Source organism: Vanessa tameamea, chromosome 6 (genome assembly GCF_037043105.1).
Source record: "Vanessa tameamea isolate UH-Manoa-2023 chromosome 6, ilVanTame1 primary haplotype, whole genome shotgun sequence".
Lineage (NCBI taxonomy): Eukaryota > Metazoa > Arthropoda > Insecta > Lepidoptera > Nymphalidae > Vanessa > Vanessa tameamea.
The window spans coordinates 7,488,419-7,509,722 of NC_087314.1; the positions used below are offsets into that span (position 1 = coordinate 7,488,419).

At 30.6% G+C, this 21,304-nt stretch overlaps 3 protein-coding genes across 3 annotated transcripts in view; 1 reads left to right on the top strand and 2 right to left on the bottom strand.

The window, feature by feature from the left end:
• LOC113393579 (programmed cell death protein 2) overlaps window positions 1-21,304 on the bottom strand; it is a 324,102-nt gene that overhangs the window by 217,120 nt on the left and 85,678 nt on the right. The window lies entirely within an intron of this gene.
• Window positions 1-21,304, top strand: part of LOC113393492 (nuclear migration protein nudC) — a 28,690-nt gene that overhangs the window by 2,391 nt on the left and 4,995 nt on the right. Inside the window, exons 5-6 of the mRNA XM_026630392.2 lie at window positions 20,464-20,652; window positions 21,155-21,227. Coding sequence (XP_026486177.1) covers window positions 20,464-20,652; window positions 21,155-21,227 — 262 coding nt within the window. The remainder of the gene's footprint in view (window positions 1-20,463; window positions 20,653-21,154; window positions 21,228-21,304) is intronic.
• LOC113393493 (uncharacterized) lies at window positions 2,049-15,223 on the bottom strand. Its single transcript, XM_026630394.2, has 4 exons — window positions 14,967-15,223; window positions 4,198-4,323; window positions 2,971-3,373; window positions 2,049-2,534 (listed from the first exon to the last, which is right to left on the bottom strand). The coding sequence occupies exons 1-4, from the start codon at window positions 14,982-14,984 to the stop codon at window positions 2,494-2,496; spliced, it is 588 nt and encodes a 195-aa protein (XP_026486179.1). The 5' UTR covers window positions 14,985-15,223; the 3' UTR covers window positions 2,049-2,493.

Here is a 21,304-nt window from a genome sequence, read left to right on the forward strand (position 1 = left end):
TTTTTATAAGAAAGAAATATTTTGAATTTCAAATATTTTAATTCTCAAATACAATTGTGCTACTTATTAATATGCTAACATGGTACTTATTCCGTTAGAAGCATTTTCAATTCTTGAGTTTTCCTCTGCCCTTGCAAGCAATTTTTTGACATCCCTAGTGCCTTGGACATCTTATAAGCTTATTTATCCAAATTGTCATTTAATTTTGATTATTATCTATTTTTTAAATTATTAACATGAAATCCTTTAATATACAAAAATATGAATTTAAAATAGTTTCTCTATAAATCTTAATCGCATGAAATGGTGGCAAGAATGCTAGCAATATTTCGCTGTTGAATTGCAATTCCAATACTCCAGGCAAGAAACGCACCAGCCCTCCTGTCACCAGTGCATGCTATAAATTATATTCTAATAATGTAATTGTATTATTATAACATGGTATAAGATTTAATGATTGATGCGAATTTTGTTTATTATAATAATTACATACTTTAAGAATCACATCTCCAAGAATCTAAATGATAAAAGCGTATAGATTAATTATATAGTCAATTAGTAATTAATCCTATATCCTAAAGATGATAATTTTAATTTTTATGAAGATCTTTTGTAAGATGGGACCTTCGGTACATGGTGGCCTATGTTTAGGGAAATTGAAAGTGTAATCTATGCAAAATATTGCTACCATTACAATTATCAGTGTTATAAATGTTTTTTCTTGCCACAATTAGTTTCAATTGTTTTGTACTGGCTTAAAAAAAAATGATCTTGGGGAAAGTTAGGGTTTTGTGCAAGCTGGTCAGTGTGAACACCTACTTCTCAATTATTCTACCACCAAACATCAACATTGTTTATTCTCTTGTTCAAATTTAAAGCTTGAGTGAGCCTATGTAATTACAGACACATGAAATATATCATCTTAGATCCTATTTTTGTCCACCTAGAAATATTTTATCATCATGGCTGCATCTGCTTGTCTATTTTATTAATATAATGCAATACATGTGGTGATGACTAGGTATGTCTAAGAAATTATTACAAGACTGAGTTGAGTCAAGTAGTTATTGCAATACTTCTAACTGAAAAACCTGACTGAACACGAGACCGCAATGAATACTAGAACTTATAAACTAAAAGTTTGCTCATAAAAACTATAATATTTACAACTAAACTAATTAGGAATGTTTTTACAAACCTCAAAGTATATTCAATGGTTGTTTTGCTTAACTACATAGATATAAAATAGATAAAAAAAAAAAAAAAAAATGGATTAATTACGTGGTTGACGTGTTGACATATTAAAATGAAAAACTGTTTTTTTTCAAGTCATTTAATTATCACAGGTTTACGTTATTACACCACATTCAATTAAATCAGTTTATTCAATTATATCTTAAAAATATCATTTACATTCTGATAAAAACAATAACATGCTATTAGTTTTTTTACAATTACAGTGTAATGTGTATGCAAATAATACTATACATAATAAATATACAATACTCAAAATTAACAAAAAGTTATACAAAAATAACAAAGAAGGTTCTTACTTCGTTTGTTAAATTCTGATTTTTATGATGTTTACTAAAAATATATATATGCAAAACTGCGTTTCTTCTTTACCACGCGGGTTTAAATATAAATAACAAGTGATTTAGACTGTAATTTTACAAATAAACATTTTTTAATTCTATTCGTAAAATTATATTTATACAATTTAGAAGAGGCAAAATAATATGGTAATACGAATTCAGTCTAAAATTTATAAAACAATCAAATAAAATTCATATTAAGCACATAACTTTATTTAAAGTTGCAAAATAATTGTTATTTTATTTGAAAAAAAATTGACGTAATCTTCAATTGTTTGCGCATAGCATTTTTGGATTATTTTTAATTGTGTACTAACAATAAATAATGAATAACTATAACTAATCGTACATTTGACTAATTATTACTAACTTGATATACTTAGAAACAGTTATTATTGCACTATAAATAGTTGACAGATTTTAAATTAAAATTGAAAAAAGAAAATCTAAACAAAGACGTATTTGATTTTTTTTTCGATTTAAATTAATATAAACTACCTAAAATAAATAAAATTAGCTAAATAGCAATGCTGATTTTGATATTTATATTTGGAATGCACAACTATGTTACACAAATATGACGTAACCACGACTTCTGTAGTCCTTCAGATCTAACTAGCAGTACTGGTTTACATATTTTAAATTGCAATATTTAAATATATGTCTATTGCAATTCAGTTTACGATACAAAAAGTTTCTACATATGAAGAATATTTTTTTTTTGTCATAATTCAAATTCAATATTCGAAAAAGAAGTTGCTACTAATTTACTCGTATATTATATTTCATATTTCAGTTTTGTTACACATAAAAAATTAAGGAATTTATAAGTACGCGCTTATTATAATAATGTATGGGTTAATATTGTGTTGTCTTTTTCAATTTCTGTTTTTTCTTCTTAGGAGTACTTGTACATACCAGTCTCTCTGCGCATTCGCACTGAAATTAAAATGTGTATTATGAATTATCAATATTTATGAATTTGATTTTAGTAATGATTTTTGTTAGTCTATTAACTATTGTGGAGCTGGACTGCTTCTTAAAATAATCCTTTGTTTTTCGAACTATAAAAGTATTTTATGATATTGTCTATGTTTCAGACTACACCAAACAGACTAAAAGATAATGTTAGTAAATATAATTCGGCCTTTAAATTGATAATGTCCAAAATTAAGTTTAAAAAAAATATTATCATCCGTTAAGTTTAAAAGAAATTGTTTACAAACTACTCTTAGTCAATTATATATTATAATTTATTCACATGTGCTGTTGGGATCTTTTTTTTTTTTAAAATAGCGTAAGAAGATTTATTAAGTATATTACGTATTCTAAAGGTTAATTTGATTATATAATAAAAAAAATAGTAGGTACATACTTTCCACAAAACAAATAGCTGCCAGTATACAGGCGGAAAACAAAATTGTCATCGATATAACGAGGACCGTAATCTGGTGGGAATGATCGCAGCAGCACGACTTCGGCTCCTTACTGGGACGTTGCTTCGTAAATCCATTCACGACAGTAAAATGAGTTGAGCTAGCGACCGACATCGCATCTGGTTCTGCCATTGATCCTCTTTTTACGTCTGACCAAAACGTGTCAGTTGCCTCACGTTCCTCGGGTATTGAGACAACTGTTTTAGACATCGTCGGTTGCCTTACCAAATTAATCGATTGCTGTTGACTTTGGTAATACTCGCATTCTTCTTGCACTGAATTTCTGCCGTTCATCCGAGCTAAGTTAGCCGCACTCAACAACAATGACCCTGAAGACACGCTCTGAAAACGAGAACATTACAATAGACGCTTTAATATACAATGTTCAACAATAGTTTACTTTTCGACTTCATCGCATACATCTAAAGAGTTTACACGAGCACAAGAAGTGGGAATTTCCGGGTCGTACATCTGAAGTAGTGTGAATACTTCGGTAATTTATTCCGTGACAAATAGATTTTTTTATCTGGTTATTTTCATTACGTAACACACGAAATTCAAAGGTTTACATCCGTGTTTACATTGTTGTTATGCTTAACATCCGTATCATTGTTCTTGATACTCTGCATTCTACAAGTATTTGCGTGATATTATTGCTGCTTATCCATAGTGATAGAATATATCCTTCTAAATAAATTTCCATATAAAATGATTGGGTTTTTTGTTATAAAGCTAGAAAACAATTAATTCAAAAACACAAGTGAACAAAGTTCAGTTCAATTTTCATTTTCGTAATGATTTTTTTTTTCCAAATATTTTTGAAATAATGATATTCGTGAAATATTTATTTATAATTTGTAAATTGTTTGTTTTAAACTCACTCTCGGTAATTCAGGATCTACAGTATGATTTCTAAAAAAAAATCATGTTGTGTTCGATACCCATTTATTGCGAAAAGGATAAGGGTTATATTACATTACGCTATACTCACGAGGATCGCGTAGTGACCGTCTTTAATAAAAGCGGTACTAATTTCGTATAATTCGTATTAATTTATCAAATATGTTATTTCTTGAGATAAATTTAAAAGATTATAAGTACCGCTATTAAAGAAGTACTTTTGATGTAGTGGGATATTAATGAGACAATCATGATCAGCTTCTTACGTGTGTGCTGTGATTACTTGATGAGCCTTGGCTGGAGGCGGAGTCGCCGCGAGAACGCGTGTCATTGATGCTTCCATTATTACTCGCCAGCGATGGTCGCGGTATATGCCATTCCTTTGTTGGAATCTGAAATCAAATATTGTATATGAGAAGATCATCCATACGCCTTACTTTGATTTCTACAAAATTGTAACGACGTTATTCATTCCCTATATTGCCTAAGTGAGAACAAGCACGACTGACGAAACTAGAACATTAGTAGTCCAAACTGCGACATGGACTGAGTTGATTGATTTGTACGTAAAAGAAAAGCTTCGACTGTTTTATTCAAATAGTTCAGGCAGCAGACAGATGCTGTAATTGTTGCGTAATTCTATTCTGTTGGTGGAATGAATATCTACAGACATCACGGATTACTTAAAAAGATTAAGCTGCAAAAGACTAAAATGATCATATGAACACAAAATCTCATATTATGCATTAAATTGCCCTTAAAAAATTTATAAAGTAGGTACCACATCCTTAAATATGTAAAGCTATATTAGTCATATGTTAAGTTTTTGTGGTTACAACAAATTACATAACAAGCTAATTTCGCCGTGGGCGCATTGCTGTTGTGCAAATTATACATCGTATAAAAACTTTGACAAGTCACTTTATAGTAAAGTAAATAGTAAAGGTCAGGTAACACTGTTACAGACACATGTAAGTAAGTACGAGAAATATCGTGTCTTTTTTTGTATATTACTATTGTCAGGTAAGTTTCATCAATTTTAATTTTAGGTCAAGTTTTGTTCAGAGTCTGATTGATTTTATCAGATACGGTGTTCAAGGTTCGCGTTCTCTTTATTTGCGGTCTTGTTTCGTCGACCTCTGGCGCAACAAATCTCGGATTTGCTTTCGGCCTCATAGTCCATTTTGTTACTTTGATAAGATGATGGATAGGCGTTTATGGTAAAACTATATGTCACAATAATTTTCCTTTATGGTGTTTACAAGGACGTTTTTATTTTATATATTATTAAAAAATGCCACCACGCAATGTAATAGTAAACATATAATTAGTTACTTTTAATGATATGATTATGTTGACATATTTCAACTGCTTAATATTAAAGATTGGATATACATTAAAGCACTTTGGGCATATTGCAAAATGTTTTACTAAGTACGAAGAACCGGTTCTATTTCTGGTTAGCTATGGTTGTACCGCAGAGTAAATGCCTTTGCTAAAAGTACGTTATCACTTTCGCTTTTTATACAATCTTATTTAAATCAATTGTTCATTGACATTATATTACAGTTTAATCATTTTAAGTTAGCCCCTGTCAACGTTTCTTTTAAACCTATAGATCATTTCAATGACTTAATTGTTTTATATGAATACCTTGAGATACAGCACGAGAAGCACGTGCTAGATAAAGATGTGCGCAAAAGCAACTTAACTATTAATTGCCACAAACACGTGTACTAACACACATGGGAGTTCCCATGCGAACAAATTGCAATTTACCATGCTTAAATACCTATTATACAGTACGCATGTGATCTAGCACGTGAATTACTGAATATTTATTATTAATATTTATCATGTTGCAAATCGATTATATCTGTGTAGTCATTTTTATTTATTAAACTAATAAGTTTATTAGTCATGCTTACGACTAATGCGATGTTATCAAAAATAGATAAATATATGTAACATTAAAACTGGCAATTGAACTATGTTTGGCTTTAACGGTGATGATCCAGTTAAGAATGTAATGGCAGGTGTATAGTTGTGTAACATGTCTGGTTCATCGAGTCACCAATTATGCAATAGCGGTAATCTCGACTAGTCTAATTGAATGTGCCCAATGCGTGTCAATAACGGTGCATTGTGATCAAGGAATACATCAGAGCCACAAGCACGTTTCATAACTATTTTGGATTAATTGTCCGTATCGCAAACGTTAACGCAACATATTCAGCGAAGAAAATTATATTATATAATCCATCATAAAAAATTGCGTCGATAAATTTGCCGTAGCTAATTAATCATGCGCTTTTGTAACGGTTTTTTTAATTATTTCATTGCGTCTGCTTTCTTTCTTTCATATTTTTATTATAAAAATGTTGCGAGTAATTAAGCGTGCCTTAAGTTAGACTTAGTGCTCGACGCATAAACAATGCTATACTTACCATGATAATCAGTTAACGACCATCTAGATTGTTCTCCTTTGGAAGAGAAAGTGTGCTGTTCCATGTCTCTTCTTGGAACACTTTCGGTAATGCAAATGTCACAATGGATAACGGATTTTAGTTCACCACTTCAATGCGTTTAATTTTATGAATATCTTCCACTCGTAATGATTTGTACAATACTTTGCATTACATATTCTCGGAATGAAAGTCTAACGGTTAAGGGGGACACGATTACTATAAGATTAATTTGAGATTCGTTTTTGCTAAAGTCATTGATTTGTAAAAAAAAACGATGAAATGTTATTGGTTAAGTATCCATAAACAAACGTGCAAAATTAGTATGTCATTATTTGATATGCTAATTTTACGTGAATAAATATGCTATTTAAGTTTAACGTAAAAAAGCGAAATATTTTAAACATCCAATTATCATATTTTATACGCGATTGCATGAGGACACCGTAACATAACTCATTGTTCACGCTAGTCACAAACACTGACATGATGCTTATTGTCGTCCTTGAACTCAATCGTCTGTATTTATGAAGCTAACAGGAATCGTGTCAATGCAAATTGCTTTGGAAGCTGCCTGACTACTGTCTGACAATGAAGAAGGTCTACCTAATGCATGGTTAAATTTGCTTCGCTATTTTTTTATTTTCCATCTAATAATGTATAAATACCGATAATCTTTCGCCTCCGGCTCGAGGTCCACCTGTATGAATGTGGTCTTGACCGAATATCTATTGAAATAAAGATCGCAGTATATTGTTCTCTAAGTTTCAGGTCTTTGTAACCGAATATATTTTTATATTCAGTTTTTTAAAAAGGCCAAATGATGTGTTCAAGTTATATTCTTAACAATTTATCGGTAATTTTCTGTTTTATTAATGGATAAAATTAGTATTATTTAAGAGTAATTTGAAGCGGGATAAAACGACGGAAAAAAGTGACCATGAATCAGGTTATTTATCCGGATTCTTTTATAAACTTTATTATGACATCATTCGTTAACGTCTTCAATTTACTTTTATAGTACTTTTCGTAATAATCGTGCTTAATTTGTTTCCTAGTGTTGTGTAATATTTTACTTGTTGATTAGCTTTGAGTTATACTATGATATATCTGTCACATTCGTTGCTGCTCAAGTTACTGATATGTTTTGTCATTAAAAATAAATACAAAGGAACCACGGATACCATAGCGGATTGGAACTTTGTAAAACTCGGTTTACCTACCACAACACTTCCTGCCTGCGGTGTTAACTAGTTGATAAATATCATGTTGTCGTGTATAACTTGTGTAAATTGAGATTAAGGTCACTGTCATCAGATTTTCATTTATATAGTCACGTTAACTTATAGACAATTTTAGCTTAAATACAATCAGCTCTAATTAATTGGAGATCCTTATGTAACACGATGAAAGCTTGTTTTGTATATTTAGGTAACAAGCAACGTAACTATTTGTCAGACAATGTTTTGTTGTCATTTCAGTAATATCCCGGTTTAAGAGGTAAGTGAGCCAGTGTAATTATAGACACAGTGGACATAACTTCTTCCCAAGGTTGGTGGCAAATTGGAGATTAGCCAGAGTGCCTAGTTTTTACAACACCTATATATATTTGCAATGGTCTACCTAAAGTCAGGTGACCCATTTGCCTCCTGGAAATAAATAAATAAATAATCGAAATCACGGTACTCGATTCTCTTGTTGTACGTACCACGACACGATCGAGGTAGACAAAGGTCGCCATAATCAACGGATACTTACTATTTGCGCAATTATGTTGGCGAAGTAACGAATAATATAATTGCAAGGTTTTATTCGCTGTAGAAAAAAATACTTTAAATAAATTCAGATTCATAAATCTGGAATACAATTTTTTACTAATTTTCCGCTCGAGTTTAAACGTTTGCTACTAATTAAAGTTGTAAAGGTAGAATTATACATTACATTCATTTCAGATCTATTATAGATTAGGCAAGAACATTTCAACATATTCTAGGGCTTGCAGAAACATAAGATAATAGGGACACGTTTGTCTAAATCTTTCCATAAGAAATGAATATGACATGATACCAAAAGCCCTTTGGAATTTGGAATGCGGATATATATTATAATTAAACAGAATATTTAAAAAAAAACTACCATCTTTGTGTTGAGTAACGACCTCTTTTTTTAATTTGGTTATACATAAATGAAATTAGATTCAAACATCAGATGTATCTCATGCATATATCCGAAATATCCAATTTAATATAAAGTTAAGTCACATATTTTACTGCGTTTGTTTGATTTCCGCGTTCCATTAATATTTCAAATTAACGAAAGAACGGATTACGCATGTGTATTTAATTAACATAATAATAACAGCTTTACATTTGTTCGTAAAGTTTATTATAATGATGCGGAATCAAGATGAAATTCGAAGAAAAATTCAGGTCGATGCATGTACCTATGCAATAAAAGTACGACCTTTTAATCTAGGTACAAATATTGATGAGTCATTCGCCTAAACGAGCAGATGTGATCATATTTTTTTAACACAGGAACCAGAAGTTAATTTGCGTGTTATGTAAAGACGATAATTGAATTTTTATATTGTTATAAATTTATATGAACGTACAAAAACTATCGCAGCCAACTAGTTTAATTAGCCTTTTAATTAACAGCTTAGCCATTTTACTAAACCGCGACGTTCAACCAGCCTGAATGATTTTCAGCAAATACATGTTCCGTTCATAAGTTAGTTTATATGCTAGGCTGTTGTATGCGTCATAATATGTAATCGTTGGTTCGTCTCTTTCTGTTTGAGTTAATTCTGAAGAACTGTAGGTGCTGTTTGAAATTATTCACACAATAAAATAAATATTTATTTTATTTGTTTTGTTGAGGTAACGGCTGATAATTAGGATTCGATGGGTAGCGCTGTAGTCAAGTTGTTTAAAATTTATTTAAATGGACCAAAATGACTTATTCTCAATGTTATGTCAGATTTAGTGAAAAAAGCGATGCTTCGATTTTTAATACATTTTATTTTTCAATAATATTTTGTAGGCGAAGCCTCGATGTGGTCTGCTACTTAATTGATAATAAAGTAAAATTATTATGAAATAAATTATTTTTCAAATAATATTTATAGTAACAGAACTGTCCAAAGTTTTATTCATTTTGGTACAGAGTGTACCAATACCCAGAGTTTTGGTAACAACAAAGGCTTTAACGTTATTATCTATATCTTAAATATACAATACTAGTTAGTCATATTATTAAAAAGTCAACTACTAAAATAAATACTTTATTCATAGTAGCATTAAAAATCAGTTTTGAAAATCTGTGCCAGTTGTACGTGAAGCGGCTACCGGTTCGGAATGTGGTATTTTATCAAATATTGCCAGTGAGAAGTAGCTAGTTTTTTTTCTTTGACTTATAGTTAAATGATTATCAAATATCCTGTGATAAAACATATCATATGATATGATGAAATTATGAGTCTAAGACTGACTGCTAACTATTGAACTTTTTACTTTATTGTTACTTGAAATGTGCAAATCCTGAGGTCCTGAGTTTTAACCCCCAAAAAATTAAAAAAGCCGCAGGGACGATCCTGACCCCTTGGGTTATTGTCGTTGCTACTCCTTACACAAGTGATAAGCTTAAAAGGAGGAGTAATAAGAATATTAGTAATTCCTTATTAATTTTGGGCATTGCTACTATTTAAAAAAAACAGTGTTAATTTTCTCTATCTATATAAAATTATAGTAGCTTACTCTTGCTCATGATATCTCCAGTTATGTTGGATTGTCGTTCCGGATTATGAGAGCGAAAGATTAAACAATATATTTGCGCCTTCCCTTCGTACTTATACATATGTTATATATTATATTATTTTTTTACCCAGTCGGCTATTGTCTGTTGAGAATGGCAGTCGTGAAAGAAATCGATCAGGAGGAAATCATAATCATGCTATGTCTGATAATTATGTTTTAAACATAATATTAGTACTTCAAATATTAATATGATTTTATTATATTTGCATTGATAGGTACCCTGTGTACATTAATCTAGTCGAAAACTAGTATTAGTTTATCTTTACTTCTTAAGCTTATGTAACGATTGTCATTTGTATTATCCTAATGAAAATAATATTGTTACTATATTATTATTTAAAATACTTGTACTCGAACGTAATTGCAAAATGTTAAAATTATGCCAAAATAAAATAAAATATGTGTTACAATGTAGGTTATGTATTATAACAGTTATTTAATTTATATTTCAAACATTGCTCTTGAATAAAATAATAATACAATTTTGCGTAATGTCTTAATTGCGACCCAGTTATTACCAATAGTATCTCACTCTCTAAACATATGCAATAGGACTATTGGTACATACACCATTTGAAATGTTTCTGAACAATTATTGTCTATGACAATATACAACGTTCAGAAAAATTTACATATATTTCGTCACAACAAATTTGTTTTGGCAAGAAGTTCACGAAACTGCCTTACCTTAGAGTAAATCTTTAACGAAATGTCAGTTACGATGTTTATGTTATGTTATGTTACGCTTTGAGTAAGCCCGTCTGGGTTGATACTACATGTTATGTTCCGGTTTTAAGGGTGGTTTTAACATCTCAGTTCGTTAGGCTGGTGGTGCATTGATTTTGTATGAAATAGTTAAAATTTCTTACGGCGCCAATGTCTATTGGTAGGGGGGAAACAACTGGTCACCGCTACCTTGGTTCACCTGATGGTAACTTGTAACTACCATCAGGTGAATCATTTGCCCGTTAGCCTAACTTTTTTGTACAAAAAGGAGCCGTAAGATTTTTTAGGTCTAATATTAATATCGCAGTTTATCCTATTGGCAACAATTTAAGGACTAATCAATATATTAGATATTCATACCTGCGATCTAGACATCGCTTACAACATTCAATATTGTTAAAAATTTCAGCTTACAATTGTGAGCGTATCTCGAACAACTATTCTAAAATGCATATAATTTATATTCTTATTTGTTTTTAAATCATTTGAATATAAAAATACCAGTTTTAAAGTTATTTAACATCAATCGGCTCCAATTTTCCGGATGACCTTATAATAAATCATATAATATTCATGTAATGTTTCGTTTACCGCTTTGAAATAATACTATAATATAAAAAAGTTTTACAAATATTTAAAAATCTTTATATTACAGGTACCTTTTGTTATAATATTATACATAGCGAATATTCAAGTATCCAAAACTAACAGCACTAAATAATTAATTAATTATTTTTATTGAATGTAATTGTAGTGGTAGTTTCAAAAGTTACGTGGCGTATGATACAATGATACAAGCGGCATTGCAAATCTGAACACCGACCCTGAACTAGCAGGTAAACTATATTAATTCAATGCTATTGACACTGATAGATCATGAATTTTAAATATGTCATTGAAGTATTTCGAAACAAAACGATATCAAACATTTTCAAACTAAAAATAATATTCCCATTCAATGTACGATGTGGCGAGGCGTAGACGATCGCAGTTGACTTTATATTTTTTTTCGTGCCTCGCTTTTGTTTAACCAAGAGAAGTGCACCGTCCGGTGATCTGGTTTGATGTTCATTTAAGTCCGGGTGTTGTGAAATGTGAAGGCCGTCCGTCGAAACCAACTTAGTTCAGTCCCTGTGCCATTTCATTTGGAACTAACTAGTGCTATTTAGCCGGTTCCATAGCCTTGCCTTTAAATTGCGGCTATAAAAAAGACATTTATCTCGTATGGATACTAGAATATTAGTCATTTCTTATTGTTCAGATGTAGCAAATGGCGGCTTAAATTTTTTTTATTAACAATCCGCTTTGTGTATATTAAGTTAAAATAATTAATCGGTTCATAAATGTTATAAATAATGTATTATGTTCAATTGCATTAATATATTTTTGTTGTTCGGAAACAATACGTAAAAAACAAATCCTCTCGTCTAAAGGAATCTATTACAAATGTATGCGGATCTAATCAAATATGGTCGCTGATTATATTCATAATTCTTCCATTTGGTCCGGATCCACCGATTATAAGGTTATTTTTTATAAATAAAAACAAAATTCCTTATATTTCATTTTTGCATGTTAATGAGATTAGTCATATGATGTTAGCTGAATGTATTTATAAGTAAAGCTTTATTAGTTTTGTTCATCATTATCATCACTGTGTCGACTTTCTACACTTAATTGAAAATCATTCAACTTTATTTAAATATTAGGCAATAAAAAACGGTGTTATATAAATACGAATTTAATGTCTTTTGTTTCAGTTAATTACCTTCTCAAATAAAATTATAATTATTTCGCCATTTTATTTAAACGGATTAATAAATTATTATAGAACGAATGCAATGTTAATACTTCGTCTCTAATAGTAAATTCGCGTGTACTGAAGTTCAATGATCTTAATCGGCTTTTAGGTAACCGATTTATGACGAAATAATGAAAGGTTAAAGAGAACAAACACCTGACATATCATAACATAACCTTTCAAAAATATGTATTACGTTACATGTTTTTCCTTATTTAATTGTACCGAATATCTTCATGAAAATTATAAGAATATATTTAAATTAATCCATAAATTAAATGAAACTGGTCTCGTTACAACTAAAAAACTTAATCGACCTCGAAGTTACAGCTATTAATAGACAACTCCGATCAGCTGATTACTTAATTCATTATTTTAAATGACAGTACTGTCATAGTCCCAGATGGTAACGAATGTTACTGGTAAGAAAAAAAACTGTAGGTTTGATACGTCTACAAGTTATTTATCTAAATATTTATAAAATCATTTATATTGATACCTGATATTTATCAAACTTAGGTTTATTTTATAACGTAAGTATTCGCTTCTGTTACGTTTACTTTTTATTTTAACATTGTATGAATTTTTAAAAATAATAGCAGTAATGACCCATTTAAAAAAAAATACTAATATTCCTATTCACCCCTCAAATTAAGCTTAAAGCTTGTGCTAGGTGTGGATGATAACAGCCCAAGGGGTCGAACCTGCGACTATATCAAAATGCGGTCCGTAAATCATTGCGTTATTGGCGCTGTAATACCCATAACTATATACATATACAGGGTTATTGGTAACTCGACGTATTCCCGTTAGGAGGTGATAGGGGTGACTATTTGCGATAATTTTAACCCCATATGCATAATGCAAAAGTGAACCATTTTTGAGTTATCGCGTTTTTTTAGATTTTTTCAAAATAAGTCAAAAATGCAACTTTTAAATTCCCACAAAATTTATCTAAAATAATGTCCAATGTAAAAAAACTTACTTATTTACTTAACTTACTTACTCAATACAAATTTAAAATAAAATTTGGATACATAAACAGTTCAGTAGCTAACTTACAATTACAATTAAAAAATAAATTAAAAGAAAAATAAAAAGTGAATTATGTGTCGCTCAACTGTCGAGAAAGAGGACGTTTTTATTACTCAGAATGCGTTGGGTGCAAACACAGCGTCCGTTAAAAGAACACCTATCTACCATTAGTGTTGTGCTATTTTTATTATACGTAGATTATAAGATTTATAAAAGATGTCATTTGGCGTGAATAAGGGAGGAAACTACGATGCAAAATCTAAGACGCTCCTTCCGAAGATCAAACCCAGGACCTCCGGAACCTGTTTACTACGAAGGTCATTGTGAGGTTCCAGCCCCCGTGACGTTGAGAAAATAAATAAGTGTTGAGTGAGTGAGTGTAAAACAGTGCAAACGGAGAGTAAAGTGAAATCCGTACGCACACTACGCAGAATGCAATTGGGTATCCAAAAATATTTTTGTTTTAATTCGAATACTATAATTGTTTTGTAGATTATGTTTGTATACTGTAAGCAATGTCTAATGTAAATAAAAAAATATATATTATAATTATTTGTTTAAAACATGTTTAACTTTTGTTGTAATAATTCTGTCTATCGTCAGAATATTTTATTAAGTAAATTTTGTAATGGCTAGTGATTTAAAAAATATATACGAAGGTCTAAATTTTAAAGCTTTAAATCCGTACAAAGTCGGGACGATTAGCTAGTTGCATCTTAATTTCAAATATATTTGTAATATACAAGGTAATGTTATATCATATTCTTTTAAACATCATCAAGTGTAATTATGTAAATATAATAACTAGGGTGTATTCGATTGTATCCTCAAGCCACAAACTTGCCGGCAGCGGCGGAACTATCGTAGATGTAACGTCTGATATGCGTGGGTAACAACTATAATCTTAAGTTAAATAAAAGTAATTCATCCATTCTCCTTTTTCACCGAACAAATTTATAATTTACAACTTATAATTATATGAATTATACGGTATGAAATAAATATCTTTACAAATAATATATATCAATGATAGAAACTTCTCTTTGTATATAGGTATTCTTTGTAATGGAAATATATAAGTAGTTTTATTTGATAGGGCTGATATTTTTTTGCAATGTATAAATTTACATCTGAGTTATCCTTCGTTTGTTTTAACTACATTGTTAATGGTAAAGGCATACATCACTTACCGAGCCTTTGACATCCATGTTTTTCGTATTGTTAACGTCACGAATGTTTTGGTAAATTGCACTTATTACGTCACTGAACACTGCATTCACTTGGTCCACATGACTACCAGATTTGCTTTGGCTCTTCAGTGAATATAATTCAGGCTCTCTCGCCCTCTCCGTGTGGCCGGCAACGTCAAACGCGCCTGTTCCAAGCGGCAAAGCGACTAGAGTCGTACTGAGAGTGTTGCAACAATCTCCAAGGCTTATATATGAGATTGTACGCTGCCGGTCCAAAGATGTTTTTATTTATTGAATAAAAATATGAAAATAAAATGGAAAACAAAAAATTAAAATAATAAATATATATATTTAGTTTAATTTATTGTTTTGATTTTAAAGTATATTTATTTATACAAATCAACAGATCACTGCAAGGTCTATATAATATTAAATATGTTTAATGTCGTTTAATTTATTTTAATGCTAAACTCTGAGATCAACAATTTTAATATAAAATTACTTCTCTGACATAATATTCGCTCAAGACATTTCATAATAAAGTTCACGTAATATTAGCATTTAATTCCGTTAATACAAACGTCGCCTCTCGGTGGCCAAGTCAACCCAAGTCACTTGGCTACAGGAAAATAAGATGATTCTTTAACAAATACAGTAGGTAAGTCACGTTACACCGTGGGACAGTGGGTCGTGACGCACCCTTTACTCCACCGGTGGTTGTGCAAGAACAAGCAAGGACATATCGTCTATGTATTGAATCATACGGGATCGGAAGGTAACGATTACGATTCAAAACGTTACGCCGATTAAAAGGATGTACGTGCCCCGTCCAAGTTCAATGTTGTTATCAAAAACTTTGCCTTCGATTCTTATTTTTAGGTTTAAGTTCAAACAATTAGACGCACACTTTTATTTACTAATTACATATCTATATTTATATAATAATATCATTAGTTGTATATATCGTACGAAATCTAAAAATATACATTTACGAAGTTTACAAATAATTCAATAAGGAAGATCTTTTTATTAAATTTTGTTTCCAAATTCAATATATTTATTTAATAATCGAATATCTATGCTTCATAGAAACCTTGAAAATAATAACTTATTGTAAGTATAATGTTCAAAATAGTAAATAAGACGCCGAATTTTTTTAGAAAAGGTTAAAAGTATTTTAGTATTAGTTGTCTAATTTTAACAATAACTAAGTAACTATTACATAATATTTATATAAAATTAAATTTTAAATGAGCATTTGGAAGACAACGTCTAGACGGCAAACAAAAGTAATTAGACCAGTTTATCCGTAAGACGGTTTAGACACGTACAGGTGATAAAATATAGATAAAAAATACATTTAAATAAATTTAATGTTATGTTTATAAATAAGAGTACTTTATTAAAAATAAATTTTCGTGCTCGGGTGGCAGAATCATATACATAATGATTGTAATTTTGACTGACAATATAATTAATACTCATGTCGACCGCAGGTTGCCTTTTATTTTTTCTAAAGTTTCTTGACACCGATGAACGTATATATAAAAATAGATACCGAGAATGGTCAAAAATATTTAACTAAATATTTGTTTTCTAAAATACATTGTACATATGTAAAGATTATCTTTTAAATTAACCGCATATGTGATTGTGTTGAGAAGATAATAAGAGATATAAAAACATAAATCTTTGCATAATTTAGAAATCGTTATTTTGTGTTATACTTTAATTAAATTTATATGACATTAGTCAGCTTACATATCAAAAATATCCAAGCGCCCTAAGTCTATGGTTGCCATTGTAACACGTCTGTAATCGGCGTGTAATCGTGTGAAGGTGGTATAACACAACGCTATTGAGCGCAGTTACAACAAGGTTTTATAAAAAATAATAATCTAAAGTAACAAAAGATTGAAGGTTTGCTTTATACTTAATTTCTCAGTCACACGCTCAGCTTCATCGTAATTTGGATTGTACACTAGTATATTTAGTAGTAAATATCAATTTGTCATTGCCCAATATCACTTATGTCTTATCAAAAGTCTTTTAAGACCAACGTCAGGTTTTTATTGTTCTCAGATGTATTTTGAACATTTTTTTATAATGCAGTCTGCACATTATTAATGACGGATAATATATTTTTTCTTTGTCTAAATTTTAATCTCTCTTTTGATTATAAAAATTAAATTTTACGGTGTAATTTCATATATGTACAACCGGTAGGTGTACAATCATCAAGCTTATTGAATTCGCATATATGTTACTGATCAAGTTTGTATTTATATTCCTAATTCTTATCATAGTATTTTTAATCTAATATTAAAAACATAACAACAATACCGATATATCTACTTAATTTTCCGTTATAAAACACCCTTATAATCTTAACGATCCTACAAATGTTTTATTATTTTAATTTGCAAAGTTAAAATTTGAGTTCCCTTTTGAAACAATACAAAAGAAGTGTGAACTTTATTAAGATAAATATGACATAATACAGCTTAACATTTTAAACAGTTTTAATTACATTACATCCTCGCTGTGGGTGTGATCTGGCTGTTAACATAATATCGTTCAATTCCTAGTATCATTCTACATTCTACATGGAATCCCCCCAAAAAACCCAATGTGAACGTTTATATAAATACATTGTCGCGTTGGCAAACATAGCGGGATCACCTGACAACACTCTGGAAAATCAAAATACGAATAAGATCGTTTTTATTGGATGAAATTATTACAAAAGGATATTTTTTAGAAAATATGAAGTAATCGCCTTTAAATTTCCCACTTTTGGGCTCCTGTTTGCGAGGAGGTTTGGTTTCTTAAGACTATATTTTTTTTCGAAGAACAAAACTTGAAAACATTTAAACATCGCTTCTTAATTAGTTTTACAACACAAAAATGAATTAAATGGAGTCGGTAATTTATGTTGCAATAGCAGTATAGTATAATTAAAGGGCGAGGTTGTTTCAACTTGATCGAAACAATCATCGTATGTGAAAGGTATTCTGCTCCCGGTAATATCTGTAATGCCAAGACAAAAATATTATAATTGTTACCTCTTTTACGTCATAGATATTATTTAATGAGTCCTTTCATAAATATGTTTTTTTTTAATAAGCCTTCAGATCGATCGGCAAAGCAAGATGCACAATAACAGCATACTGTTTCTGATATCGCTTATGCGAGAAACCGCTAATACGAAATTCGTCAGTTTAATGACGTATAAAATATAATACCCCGGTCCGGTTCAGGTGCTTATAAATTCATATAAATATCGTCCTTGCGAGGAATGCGAGGTCATCACGCCTTCGTAGTCGGTCGCGTTCTTTCGAGACGCTCCTCTTGTGAAACATAATAATCGTCGTTTTAGACTTGGATCATTCCGTATTCTATGCATGTCATTATGATTGCGACCCGCACCTTGTTCTCGCGGACACAATCGACTCGAAAGGATAATAACTGCAATGACATTCGATAGGAATATACTAGAGTGAGTTTGTATAAAATAAGATCCTAAACGTCATGTTAATAGCAAAATTAATTCAGTTCCTTTTATCGAGAGTGTATGAGTATTGAACAGACGCTCTTGACTTTTTGTTCGATTGACGTATACGTTGTATAGCACATGCGCACATGATGATGAAATTATCTAATGATTCACGGAAGTGATCTCTCAATGGATATTAGATACAGTCGATCACTCTTAATGCAATTCTTGACTTCAATTTTTCTCGGAAATACTCATAACCAAGTGGATACAACACATTGAAATTATTATCAAGTTATATTGGCGGCATACTTATTTGTCAATTTGACTAGGCTCATAAAAGCACTTTTGAATCGTCGTGTTAGTGTCGAATTAAATGTAATGCCGCCTGCCACTAGTTCCGAAAGTAGATTCTACTGAGAAAAACTGGAAGGAAACTCAGTATTTACTCTTTTCCACTAGTGTAATTACATAGTATATCAATAAAGTATAAATAGATTTGTCCAAACTTTCATTTATAATAATTAATAAAGAGTTCGTAGCGAAGCATTGAGATTGCTTTTAGTTACTTGACTCTGAGAGTATTATCATAAGCTTCCACATAAATAGTACGGCTATTTCTAGTTATAGCTAGTTTTTACATGATATTATTAAAATCACCTGTTAATGAACTTTAAACCAGTTTCACGCAGTCGATTAAAATGAATTTTTCCATGCCATTATAGTGCTGACTTTTTAAGGTGTACAATACTGTAGTACATTATTTTATCTATCTCGTAGAGTTTAGCCAGCGTTTGCAATGTAAGCTCAAAAAATGTGTTTATTTACGACATCATATTAGAAACCTTATATTATAATATAAACCTTATCCTTGAATCACTCTATCTATTAAAAAAAACCGCACCAAAATCCATTGCGTAGTTTTAAAAATCTAAGCATTCGTCGGGACACAGACAGTGGGATTCGATTTTGTTTAATACTATGTAAATAAATTAATATTGACTTTATAAAGGACTAAATATTAGTACATTATAACATATTTTATACCAACTAAAGTACATTTGTATAACATAGGAACTTCGAAATAATTATGTACAAAATATGACGTCACACAAGATAATTTCGAAGCTTAATCCCATTTACTGGGAAATAATTTCTGAGACCGTTAACGTTACACACGCATTATACGTATCTTATAACCTTTAATACGAGTGTTATTGCGAAGTAAACCTTGTTTTTAAAACAATATTTAGTTATATCCGTATACGTTAAAAAGGATAATTATGATTTATTATGCATCTTTTCATAAAGTAAAGTGTTGTTGTAATAATATTATGTGGTCGTATGTTTAATGTGTAAAAAGCAAAATAAAGTACATGTCGTGACTTTTGTATCCATGCAAATTAAAAGCAAGAGTTACATTACTAGGTTTGAATTATATCGTCTAAAATAGGATTATTTTTCTTTTTCTTAAGAAGAAGAGTTAATACTCCGACAGATATACATTTCCCACACAATTTTTTCTTTTACAATTGCGAAAAGAAACATAAACATGAATGGAGCACGAAATGAAATACAAAAATGAATAGGTATATTAAACATTAAACAAAACTAAGATCAAACAGATTTTGTTCACTTCTACAACAAAGCATATTGTCAAGTCATTTCGGCATTATGCTTATAACGCTGCAGATCTCATAGATACATATTGCTCTATTTATTAGATCATATCATTATCTAAACATTTTAAATTAAAAAAATACGTTAATTTTTTAATAATAATATTATATATAAATAAGTATATTTTATTATGCTAATAATAGTTAAGGTTTACTGAATAAAAATATAGAATTAACATAAAATTTACAAATTGTTATTATTTTGAATAATTAGCAAACGGGTATTTAAGTCATTGTAGACATTTCGAATTTGAAAAAAAAGCATAAGTTTTTAAGCATAGAAAAAAAATGTTTGACTCATTATATATTTTGTTTCTCGCAGTTACGTGTACCATTACGTCAAGTTCTTCGTCCTCGTGATCTGACGGTGATTATTAATAAGCGGCACCTCAAAGTGGGAATTAAAGGGCAACCGCTCATCATCGATGGGGAATTGGATGCCGATGTCAAAATAGAAGAATCCACGTGGGTGCTGCAGGATGGACGTAATTTACTCGTCAATTTGGAAAAGGTGATTTTGTTTTGTGATATTGATACTTCAACCCAAATTTACCTCAAGTATCTAACAAACTTAATAACCCGTATTTACAACTGTATCCTTTGGACCCAGGGCCGGATCTACCATATGGCTTTTTGGGCTTCAACCCAGGGCCCCGTGGATTCAAGGGGGCCCCAGCTAAGTCAAGTCAAAGTCAAAAATAGACGATAATGCGAAAGAAAACATAACTTTATTAAATTAAGCAGATCGTATGGTTTGCAGCCCTGCGAGCCCTGCAATTCATCAAACCCATTAAATTAATTTAATTCAAGTCTATGTTCAGATATGTCTTAGGTGGGCCCCTAAGTAGTGCTAGCCCAGGGCCCCCTAAACTTACGGTCCGGACCTGTTTGGACCTGTTTTTATACGAAACAAAAGATTTTTATTTTATTGTAGTCCTGAACTATCTGTGTTCTGAATTAATGATAGCTAAGATTTGTATTGAAATTATTTCATTTTGTTTTTTTTGCACAAGGTTAACAAAATGAATTGGTGGAGCCGCCTTGTCTCGACCGACCCCGAAATATCCACAAGGAAAATCAATCCAGGTAAAATTGTTACTAACTTGTTGATCAGCATAGACATTACTGAGCTAAGCCATTTGGTCGTATGAGTTTATACACAA

Coding starts and splice junctions, on each gene's coding strand:
- LOC113393493 (XM_026630394.2), bottom strand. Junction 3,374..4,197: donor CAAGTAATCACAGCACACAC/GTAAGAAGCTGA, acceptor TCTCGTTTTCAG/AGCGTGTCTTCAGGGTCATT. Junction 2,535..2,970: donor AGCTATTTGTTTTGTGGAAA/GTATGTACCTAC, acceptor TTTTAATTTCAG/TGCGAATGCGCAGAGAGACT.